We start from the raw sequence: 12,251 nt of genomic DNA on the forward strand, positions 1-12,251 counted from the left end.
GGAGAAAACATTTATTAAAAAGTCTATTTAATTAAGTAGAACGTGTTGTCTATATTTATTTAAAGTTGCGCATTTTGATGTGACGTCACAATTCTCACCCCCTCCCCGCTAGGTGCGTGACGTCATTTATGGACGGCCCCTTATCTCATTACGCGTACCATGTAAAATTTCGTTTCCACGGAATTTCGATTTGTTAAATCGAAAAGTAATCCACAATTTGCCAATTGCGTCAACGCGAAACATCGTAAACTGAACGTCCTTAAATGGAGAGATAACTCCCCGTATTGCTATTACTAAACTGTAATAGACGACAGATATATGTTCACCTAAGTGGTGTCTGTACAACTCTTACAAGGGACTTGTTCCAAAGGTTCTTTTGGCGATGTAAATATATACTGGACAGTAGTTAGAACTGAAGGAGTGAAGGGCATGTGTGATTGGCCATTGGGAAAATATTTGTGAGAACAACTACCTTTGTAAGCACTCACAACCTCGGTACTGTTAAGCCTCCGTGTGTGGCCTGAAAGTTCTCAGTCGTTTAATTCAATGGTCACCAATTTGCTCTGAACACATCATTCAGTGGCCACCGCTCGGGGGACTTGACTGCTTGCATTGATTCAATGCAGCACATGTATACGACACGTTCAGGGCTCCCCTCCCCTCCTTGTCAGCTCAGCGAAATCACGGTGAGCCGAGTAAGTGGCGATCCCTGCTCTTTAAATCGAGCACGTGGCGTGAACACGCTGGGACGACGACGCCGAGAGGAGAGCGCCGTCTCAGGTCGGCGGTCGCGTTTTCCCACCGATATTATTAAGGCGTACAGGTAAGATGAACACCTATGCAAAGATGTCATGCATTTGCCGAGTTCAATTGAGTGCTGGGCGCTGAAATAGTGTTCTCACGTCTGTGTTAGAATTGTGTCAGTGACCGCTTATGGAAACTAAATTGAACATTAAGTACTAACATCGACCAATAGGTATTACCTAGTGCGTTATGTATCCTGTCAACCTGCATTCTCAGAGATACCTAGGAACATCAGTCGATCTAGTGGCCAGAGGTCAGTGGATTCAGTGGTAAAGACAAAGATCCTCAATATAACCTTAAACGTACTTATTGGACAAATGTTGTTATGGGCATCTTATTTAGATCGCTACGACACACGAGGGGGTGGCCAGCACCACGCCCTGCCGTCTTGGACTCCCCGACGCTATTGTTTTACCCACATCAACCAGGTACTCATTTGAGGCTGAGTCAATCTAGGGATAGGCCCGGGGACCATTTCAGATATTCATCGCCGATTTTGGCCGTGAAGTGGGAAGCAAATTCAAGTTGCCGGTTCGTAGTGCAAGTGACCTAACCCACGTCATTCGCGCTCCCCGCAGGCACGCTGTTATACCGCCTGGCACACGTGCAGCAGCCGTGTCGGATGGCTACCACCGGCCCCTCCGTCGACAGCGTGTCCGGTGGCCACGTGCGCCTTGTCGTGACCGCCAACCGTGGCTGCCGCTCCGCGACTTCTCCCGCCGCGGCGCGCGTCTTTCTCGGGGGCCCCCCCGGCTGGAGGCAGGGCCCTCGTGGGCCGGCAGGAGAGGCCCGGACCGCAGTCGCAGCGCTCGAAGAGCTCCAGGCCCCGCGAGCCTTTGGGTCTGGCGCGTCGCGAGCACGCCTCTCCGAGCGCGCGCACGCGCTTGCAGACGCGCGACCACAGGTGACGGGCGCAGCAGAGACCCGCGGCGCACTCGGACGAGCGGAGGCACGCGGAGCCCTCTTCAGCTGCGCGGTGCGAGAAGGGATGGCGGGCCGGGAGGGGGGAGGTTAATTTTAAGTTCTTTTATTAGGTAATAACGTTTTGTGTTGCCTCCGAAACGTCGTGATTTTTTATTTAAATTTTTTTATTTTACTTAAATTAATTTTAATTTGTTACCTACGTGACTTTACCGAAAAAACCTAAGAATATGAATCCTTGCAGTCACGAAAGCTTCAAATCTAGAATTAGCCATATTTGTTTGTTGTAGCACAGAATTAGACTGATGACTTTGATCTAAATTGTCTTGTGGTTGTTATTGTTGGACTTGCATCCCACTGGGATTTTTGCACACAGCGTTGACATACGGTGCTTTTTCTGGAAGACTTTGCTGTTTTTTCCTGGATTTTTCTGTTGCGCGTCGTCGCTTTAAGATGTTTCTTGTTCATGTTTTTGTTTGTTGCTGTTGCACCCGATTCAAGAGCTGCATGGCTCACAGGGCTATACCTCGTGACTGCAGGATTTAAAGCTTTCGGTAAAGTCACGTAGAAGGGAAATAATAAAATAATAAAAATACAACATGATAAAATAATTCTCACGACGTTTCGGCCACAACGCAAGCAGCGAAGAACAGGTCTGTCGGGAAGACAGCGTCTGAATGAATTTCCGACAGACCTGTTCTTCACCTGAGGACGAATAGGATGGAGTAGGTCTGGCAAAAATCAGCTGAACTAGATACACCTTACAAAACAAATTACACCGATATGTTCATTGTCTTTTGATTGTAACATATGACATTGTTTAAAGGCAGTACAGAGTGTGCAAGTGAATTTGTCATTTTACTGTGTGGTATGATGATGGTGCGGACTTATATCGGAGGTATTCTAACATGATGGAGTGTGATTAGTACCCTTGTGTATGTTCACTGTGGCAGACGGTGGCAGTTGTGATGGTTCCAAACTTTTCACTTCCTCTTCCTCTGATGATTCCGTTGTCATGACAATACAGGTCCCTTCAAAAAAAACATAAAAACAACAATTGTTATGGACACGTGTGACGAAAAGTGGAAAATCCTAAATATATATTGGAGTTATTTCAGTAAAATATACGCTATAATAACCATAATAGGTGCTAAGGATATATAGCTAATAGCCTAACTAGTTTTTTGGAGTTGACAATGTAATGCTTTCTCTGTACCTCCCCATCGATGTATAACCTACATCTGTACGGTTATGTTATCTCACGTTGAATACAATCACGCGATATGCGCTGTTCATATTCGTGCATTGTTATAGCGTTGCAGTCTTTGTGTCTTGCCGTCTTCTATACAGTACAATACTTAATGATTGCAAATATGACAATTAAACGCGTTAAACGTATCGTGTTGTTCTAAATGTAATTTCACGACTTTGCAATCGGGATGATCGTTATTCTAATTGTAATAGCCGTGATGCCTGCTATCAACCTTTCATTACGCAGACTGTTGTTTTGTAGCAATGCGCATGCTTTCATTTATTGTATGGACAAGGTTTGACATGGGCAAGCCATCATCTCTACAGGGTCATGAAAAATAGGTAAAAAAACAAGCTTTTAAATTCACACACTTTTATTTTCACTCAAAAGTACAAAATAAATTAATGAAAGTGGGTGGCTTGCATAAAGAAAATTAAACATATCTAAAGGACGCCACCCACTTTTATTCAGTACATCAAATTTAATTAATTCTGGGTATCAAAAATAATTGATTTTACACTTCAGAGTGCAAATAAAAGTGTGTGCGTTGAAAAGCCTGGTTTTTTTAAAATCCTTTATATTAAGTTCACTTGCTTGCTTGCTTGCACGCTTACGACCGTGCAAATCTTTCGGTCGTTTTTTAACCCATTTCCCGTGATCCAATCGAGCTGACATTTTGCACACAGACTCGTTGTGCGTGACAATTTATTTTCGTGAAAAAAAAATTCCAAAAATTTTCACTTTTTAGGTAAATTTTTTTAAATATTTAATTACCAATTGCTTAATGGTGGCAGGCAATCATCTGACCCATAGGTGGCAGCCATCTCAAGCCAGAGGACGAGAGGACTCTAGCCGCCCGTTTCAAAGACCAATGTGGGCTGGGTTGTGGCCCATTGAACACGCATATAAAGGATTTATAGTGGAAAAACTTTGTTTTTACGGGTTTACTTGTTTATTTACCGAGTCTTTTTTTTATTGGTGTCTCTGCGAGCATCCCTTTGGGTGCAATTACCTTGCTGGCAGTGGCTGCCCAAGCAGCACATTTGGTGGCGGTGGCAGCGCTTGCCAACTCGACGACAAGCCACGCAGACGTGGCTTCCCAGGCGCATGCCGCCACAGAACATGTCCCGGGAACAGTCGACGTCACGCGCACATTCCACTCCCTGCAGGCATAAATAAGAAGCATTCGTACATCACCATTGTGCTTTGACCCATTTGAGGTACCGAACCTCATTGATTTTGAAAAACATTTTGATTTAATGATATGATAATTTATTTAAAAAAATACACTTCTATGGCTGTGAACTAATATAATTTTTTTTAAAATCAATGAACATGACAGTATAAATTTCCTACTGAAGTGGTATTTCATCAAGGGCTTCTAGCCGTCATTCTATCCTTGATGTTGCAGATAATCACCTCGGTTTCACCATTACTTAAAGAGCCATCTCAGCGTTCCCCCATGCCTCTGCACAGGTTGACCCGGTCAAAGAGGGTCGGGCGCGGTGGGAGGTATGGCCATGCATGTAGCACTGTTCATGACGAGTTCTGCCATATTCACGCTGCCACCATGTGGCCGGATTACACCTCAGAAATATGGCTGACTGGGCCTCCTGCAAAGCAGGCCTTTGCGGCAGGTAAGGGGATCTGTCCCTGGTTAATTTGTGCCATCCCATTACTGACAGACTGATCCCAGAACAGTCTTACACAGCCTACACATACACAAGCCACATTTAGCCCATATGGTCATACCAACTGTTGGGGTAAGTGCTGTTAGTGAACACATATTAAGGTGGCATGGCACATTAAGTGGTGGTGTGTCGAATGCTGATGTTTACAAACCACACCAAGTACCTAATTAGGACTAGTTAACCTCATCCAGGAATAAAAATGGATCACTGCATTTATTATGATGTGCACGAAGAACCACTCGCCATCAAATACAAATGCACACACATGATGCATATTCATACAGGTGCATGGACAGAGGCATATATGGCAGGCGTGTTACAATGCATCCATGGAGATTATAATCATTGTTGCCTTTCAGTCGAGACAATGGTCCCTATACCATAAAGGTATGCCTTTTCGATATATCAGGCACCCAGAGGCACTTTAATATTTTGCATACACATTGGTATAATACAACTGTTAAAACCCAGTCTGCCCATAACAACCAAATAATGTAAGGTGCATATCAAATTGATACTATAGTTATATCAGTATCAAGATATTGAATGATACAAAGCCTTTACCCTTTCTGGCACAAGTATAGGTGTTGAGATGTAAAAAACATCATCTAGACACCTATTACAAGGCATTAAGTCTGCATTAATCACACGTAAAAAAATGCAAACTAAAACATTTGTGACATGTGGCTTGTGTAGTTTTAATAGAATATTTCAAATAAATCAACTACCACAAAATGGGAGGATTGCCATGTGAGAGCATTACATACTTGTGGTGTGCAGAGAGCAATCAGTGTGAGCACCGATCCATGTTCTATTTTTATTTAAATACATGCATGAACCATAATGGGTGTTCTTTAATATTTGAAATATCGGTGTTTTAGCTATTTAATCTATGGCGGGCGGGGGGGGGGAAACCCTTTCACCACGTGTTATTTGATATCAAATACACTCATTCTCAATTGAGGAATAGTCTGAGCAAACTACTGCACGTACATGATGAAATATATTTGTGATGTTTGAACAAAATATATATCCTCAGGCTTCAACATGGTATATAGGAGCTTGATAATAATGAAAGCATCTATAAGCCAATTTAGCTCAGACTTTTTGACTGTTGTAAACTGAATCTGTGTTGCCCGAAGGCTTTCCACTTGTGACACACAAAGGCCACCGTACTTCTTTCATTATCTCAGCAGGAAACTGTTGTTGCCCAATATAAATATTTAATGCCTCAGATTACATATCATGTGTTCGTTTGTAGAGATTAGTCTAATAAATTAGCTTGTATTGAAAATGTTGCCTTTGTTATGGTTCTTTCAAGCTTTCAGAATAGTAATTTGTAAAATACCAATGATGAACTCATACTGTTTAAATGTATAACATTACCACCAAAATTCTGTATAGATTTCCAGATATTTCGCATTTACGTTCACTTTACTAGAAATGTTAATTCCCAGCATGGAACATATTTTTTCAAAAAGGCTACTATGTGATTGGTAAAAAATATATAACATATTTCTGTATAGTATAAATCCATGAACGCAGATGTTATGTACAGCAGTATCTCTCTACGGTATATTAAGATTGTGTTGCACAGCATTCCTGGGGCGGGGTAGGGGATATGTGATGGTGGGGGGAGCTCGAGATGCATGACACATCTCAAAGAGAAAGGTCAGGCCCTGCAGGCCACGGTGACTCCCTCTATAGCCGTGGGGAATAGGTGGTGTCTGTTGCAAAGGGACACCAGTTTTCACACAGATATTGGGTCACTTGCGCGTGTGTGAGGGTGCATGTTTATGTTTACGTGATACGCACACATAGTTCAGATGGAGAGACTAGCGAGAGATGGTAAACATAGCACAAAATGTCCAACAAAACATGACAGTCCCATACAGAATGATGAGCGTGTGATTCACATCTTTTGGCAGATCTATTAAAACTTGCAATGAGTTAAAATGTATTTGCACAGTAATCACTGACTCCACCTAAAAAAAATGTTAATTCAATTTGGATTTTTACTTATTGAGCTAAATTATAGTTACGATAATTTTAAATATTGGTTTTACTGTCATACAATGAACAATACCGTGTCGCAGGGCAAGTGGGGAAATTATGCTCCATAGTGGATAGATAAGTGGTCATGAAGGGATTTCAGAAGTCGTTCTGCAATTTCCGCTTGTGCGGACTGATTTATGAGCGTTCCGAATGGGTACTTCGCTTCATGACATGATGCTAATAGAATTTCGATATCTGAGAAAAAAATAAAATAAACATAAACACGTGGAACCCACCATTAGAACCTCCTTTGCCAGTAGCAAAATATGATTATTGTTTTTTTACCCTTTCATCTGTCAGATTTAGAGATGTCGCAGACCTGCCAGAGGTTGTCTAAACTGGTGGGAACCAATCAGGGGCTGTGGTCTGGATGACTTCAAATAATGTCAAAAATATTTTCAGGAAAGCCTCATCGAGACTCACGGGATGTTTGGCTATTTTCCTTTTAAGGCATGTTTGGTGTCATTCATCGTCATTTATAGTTCTGCTGAATGAAGGCCACCTCATGCCTTTACAGTTAGGGGGACTGTTTGGTGAAGCGAGACAGAAGACCAGCTCAGATATCACTTGTTACTTATATCAGCTGTGATGGGAATAACAGTGAGGTTTTGCTGGGTCCATGGTACTTACCACTGTGTCACCACGGTATGCATCACAACGAGTGTATACTTTCTTTTCTTAAAATAATCCAATTGTCAATTAATATTTAATGTACTCAAGTACGGTACTTGAGTTTAGAATTGCGTAGCTCAGTAGAGATACACTGTAGCCCAGGGAGATTAATCACTAGGGGGCCTCGCTTGACAGAAGACGAGTTAAAGACAATTACCGTGGTAATCTTTTTACAGTATAAACACGTATTTTATAATGCGAATTGCACTTAAATTGTTGAGTGTGAACACATTAAAAGTTGTTTTTAAATGTAAAAAATGTACGATAAAATCTGAACTCGGGATTCAAAGCCACATTGATGCTGTGTTAAATCCACGTCATGTTTCATCCCCTCGGCCACATCGCCTCCACCCATAACGCCGTGACTTGTTTCCTCTACATAACCCAACTAACCAGTGCACCGTGTCATCTCAGCCACATCCCTGTCATGCTAATGAATTCACGCACGTTAAATTCAATCCACTCACACCACTCGAGTCCATAGATTCACACTCGGGCGATGCCCTCTCCCCGTTCACTGCCCCCACCAAGACTTTGAACCAGCCGCCACTGCTAGCTTCGTTTCCAACAAATCGACGGCCCCTGTTAGCGGTGAATCGACTGATATCCGAGGGTTCCAATCTATCACTCACACTGCCTTTTTAGATTGCGGAGTTACATTTTAATCGTAAAAAAATACTGAAATAGTAAAAATACTCAAGTTAACAAACAGATATGTTACAATATTTTGAATGTTTTTTTAAGGTCAAAATTTTATCCATGCATGGTTGATCCAATCTTATGATCAGATTTCGATTTTTGTTTGTTAAAAAAGTCAAATTAGAGCACATTCCGATGGAATGGTTGATGCACAGCTAAATGTTGCCGACAAATAAATAGTTCGACTTACGCGGTTGACAGCGTTGTTTTTACGTTGAATTAAGTGATTAATACAATTGCGCCAGATTGTTATGAATAGGTAAAGTTGCAAAGCCTGCAATTACTCGCCCACGCCACTGCCGCAGAAAGCACCTTGCACTACAGGGAGCTCAAGAGGCACCTCGAGTGTGTATTTGGCCTACCCTTCCACGCTTTACTCCACCACATGCGACCTGCCAGTCGACTGGTGCCGAGTTGCAGTGGATTGGGAAATCCTGCATGCCTTGAATATGCTACAGCCCTCGATAAATCCACTGCTGGATGAATATATTCATGCGTTTTTTTTATTTCTTCACCCACTCTGGTCAGTGGGGATTGGTGAAGGTGAATTGGGGGTGGGAGGAGCGCTAAAACCGGTTTAAATATCACTCGCAACTGATGTTGGCCGACTGGATATCAAAATTAAGGCGCCATATTCAAAATGCAATGCGTAAACTACATTTGTTGTTAGAATAGATAGGTGAAGAGCGGGTACTGGCATGGTCGCCTGGGGCAAAACCAATCTTTGCTGATATCAACGAACGGGGAAACGCCGATTATTTTAAGGGCTCGATATCCGTGACTCGTCACATGCGTGTGCTCACGCAAACATCGGATTCTTCCCGTCACTCGCGGAATGCTCTTCCCGTTATCCTCAATGCTGATGACGACTTTAGAAGATGAGAGGAATCGGCATGATAGTGAGCTGTGGGAGGGCGCTAAACTCATCCGGGTTATCTGCAGACGTCGCTGATCGTACCGAGCTGCGGACAGTGAAGCGCTCACATCTACAAAGTGTTAGCAGATAACAGCTGATGACTATGGATGACTATGGCCGTCTTTGTCACGAATTACATCTGCCACTGCCGCTTTGATAAATGACAGTGACGGTGATAACGGTCACGCACATGGCTCGACGCGGGTCGCCGTGATATCGAGATACAATATCTGTTCTACGATATCCACGATGACGATATCAGTTCTTTTTAAATCCTTTATATTAAGTTCGCTTGCTTGCGCGCTTACGACCGTGCAAATCTTTCGGTCGTTTTTTAACCCACTTCCCGTGATCCAATCGAGCTGACATTTTGCACACAGACTCGTTGTGCGTGACAATTTATTTTCGTGAAATTTTTTTCCGTAACTTTACACTTTTTAGGAATTTTTTTTTATATTTAATTACCAATTTCTTAATGGTGGCAGGCAATCATCTGACCCATAGGTTGCAGCCATCTCAAGCCAGAGGACGAGAGGACTCTAGCCGCCACGCATATAAAGGATTTATAGTGAAAAACTTTGTTTTTACGGGTTAATTTTTTTAATATCGTACCTGACCCAAAAAATGTCTCAATCATGTGTGCATGTGAAGCGTTTGCCGGATAAACGTATGCCATGGTGAGTATATGGAGTCACCTTATTCTTACAGGCGGTATGACTTGTAAAGTTGCAACGATTCGGCTTATGTCGAGGGAACTGCGGTTGAATGACATTTAAGGAATCAGTACAATATTCGTACTTGTAAGTACATCGAGGAACCAATGCAAACAATTCACGACGATGCAAATGTTGAAATGCAATAAAAAAAATTAACCCGTAAAAACAAAGTTTTTCACTATAAATCCTTTATATGCGTGGCGGCTAGAGTCCTCTCGTCCTCTGGCTTGAGATGGCTGCCACCTATGGGTCAGATGATTGCCTGCCACCATTAAGCAATTGGTAATTAAATATAATTTATTTTTTCTAAAAAGTGTAAAATTTAGGAAAAATATTTTCACGAAAATAGATTGTCACGCACAACGAGTCTGTGTGCAAAATGTCAGCTCGATTGGATCACGAGAAGTGGGTTAAAAAAAACAAACGAAAGATTTGCACGGTCGTAAGCGCGCAAGCAAGCAAGCAAGTGAACTTAATATAAAGGATTTAAAAAGTTAAAGGAAACCGACATCGCGATAATCGGCATATCGTGGAGTTGATGGTATCGAGTGGCGAAAAATTAGGTGGCAATGCCAAGCTCACGCAGAAGCGCTCTGCGAACACGAGGCAAGTGAGCCTGTGTCTAGAACTAATCCCCACGTGGCATCGTATCGTGTACCGCACAACAACGAGGAGAAGACGGACGCTGACTTCGCAGAGCGATGGGATGGTGACGACGACACCTGATGATGATGATGGGTGGGTGAAACAATTCACAGCTCCTCATTGCCGGCGACGTTATACATTGTCGAGATTCAGGGCCGCGGTGCCATTCGATGAATCAACTCTCATTTGATGAATCGATCCGTAGTTATACCCATGGAGATGGTGAGGACTGAGGGTTTCATTTTCGTCGTAGCTGCGAGGTACAAAAATAGTATGCACCGACTGCACTATTCTATTTGCGATGACTTCTGAGATGTTATTTTGTGGACGGATGTTTTTTGTGGATAGGAGATATTAAAAAGACTCAATTTAACCGCAAATTCACTTACCTACAATGAGAGGAGTTCTCCTGTAATGTTGCCTGATTCATTACCGGAATACTCTCAATGATTACACCTGTTTCTGCTAGGACTTGTACACTTGCTATGTGGACGAAAACAAATGTATTTGGCTCAGCCCCATCAGTGAATTTCTAAGTCGATTGTGTTGCAAAAAAGCAACTCGTGCCATCCACCCCGATGCCTGTTACGCAGTCTTATCTGAAATCCGTCATATCAGACGCTCACATTGCATAAAAGCCTCGTATGATCTCCGTGTGTGGTGTCAGACAACAGCGTGGAATGCAGGTTGACAGCAGCGAGTGAGCTGTGAATGGATGTGACTGAACGAACGCGTGCACCACCAACATTGCTGCCACTGTGCCACAAAGTCGCGCGCAACGCGAGCAGCACGAGGAGGATGATGAAGAGGATGAAGAGGAGAAGGAGGATGATGAAGAGGATGAGGAGGATGAGGAGGAGGATGATGATGAAGAGGAGGAGGATAAGGAGGATGATGAGGAGGAGGAACGGGTGAGCTCACGTAAGTCTCGTCGGCCGCGTGATTCTTCGCCTGCTGCTGCCCGGGGAAGGTGCCGGGTCGCAGAGAAGCGGCGCCCCCGTCTTGTGTCCCGGGACCCTTGATGGCGTTGGGGTGCGGGGGTCCGCCGGCGAGGGCTCGTGCCCAGAGCGCGCAGAGGCACAGGGCGAGGAACACGGCCATGCCTGCTGCTGATTGCCCAACGCGCGGCGGCGACAAACTTGAATGAATGCGCACTTGCGAATAAGGCTCGAGAGGTGTTTGGAACCAAATGCAAAGTCGAGCGCCGAGGTTGCCGTAGCGCAGCCGTCCGGTGAGTGCGACTCAGGCGGCGGAGGAGCGTTGCGTCTCACGAGGAGCAGCAGCAGCAGGAGCAGGAGGAGGACCCTGGCTGCTGTCGGCACGAAGGGCTCTGCCTCTTATAGGGATCTCGGCTCGGCGCGCGCGCGCTCACACGGGGGCACTCGCACGCACGGGCACATACACGCGCACTCTCACACAAAAAGACAAAGATCCCCCGTATAGCCTGAACAGACTGTAGGGGCAAGTGCTGTTAGCGAGCACCTATGAAGGCCGGAACGATACACGAGGGGGTGGGTGGCCAGCACCACGCCCGACCGCCTTTGTCTCCCTAGTGGCGATGTTTACACACCGCACCAGGTACTCATTTAAGGCTGAGTCGACCTAGGGGAGGCCCAGGACCGGTTCAGATAATCGTCACTGGTGTTAGCCGTGAGCGGGAATCGAACCCGGGTCGCCAGGTTCATAGCGCAGCGCGCTAACCGCTACACTACCGCTCCCCACTCTCACACACACACAGGTACACACACACACAGGTACACACACACACAGGTACACACACACACAGGTGCACACACACAGGTACACACACACACAGGTACACACACACAGGTACATACACACACACACAGGTACACACACACACACAGGTACACACACAG

General features: G+C 44.3%; 1 protein-coding gene across 1 annotated transcript; it reads right to left on the reverse strand.

Moving 5' to 3' along the window:
* Window positions 1–155: 155 nt before the first annotated feature.
* LOC133346295 (dickkopf-related protein 4-like) lies at window positions 156–11,640 on the reverse strand. The gene is made up of 4 exons (XM_061557791.1): window positions 11,293–11,640; window positions 3,990–4,140; window positions 2,655–2,756; window positions 156–1,773 (listed from the first exon to the last, which is right to left on the reverse strand). Exons 1-4 carry the CDS (start codon window positions 11,470–11,472, stop codon window positions 1,391–1,393), a joined length of 816 nt encoding a protein of 271 aa, XP_061413775.1. The 5' UTR covers window positions 11,473–11,640; the 3' UTR covers window positions 156–1,390.
* Window positions 11,641–12,251: the final 611 nt, after the last annotated feature.

Source organism: Lethenteron reissneri, chromosome 24 (assembly GCF_015708825.2).
Source record: "Lethenteron reissneri isolate LAM-NWPU_2019-01 chromosome 24, ASM1570882v1, whole genome shotgun sequence".
Taxonomy (NCBI): Eukaryota; Metazoa; Chordata; class Hyperoartia; order Petromyzontiformes; family Petromyzontidae; genus Lethenteron; species Lethenteron reissneri.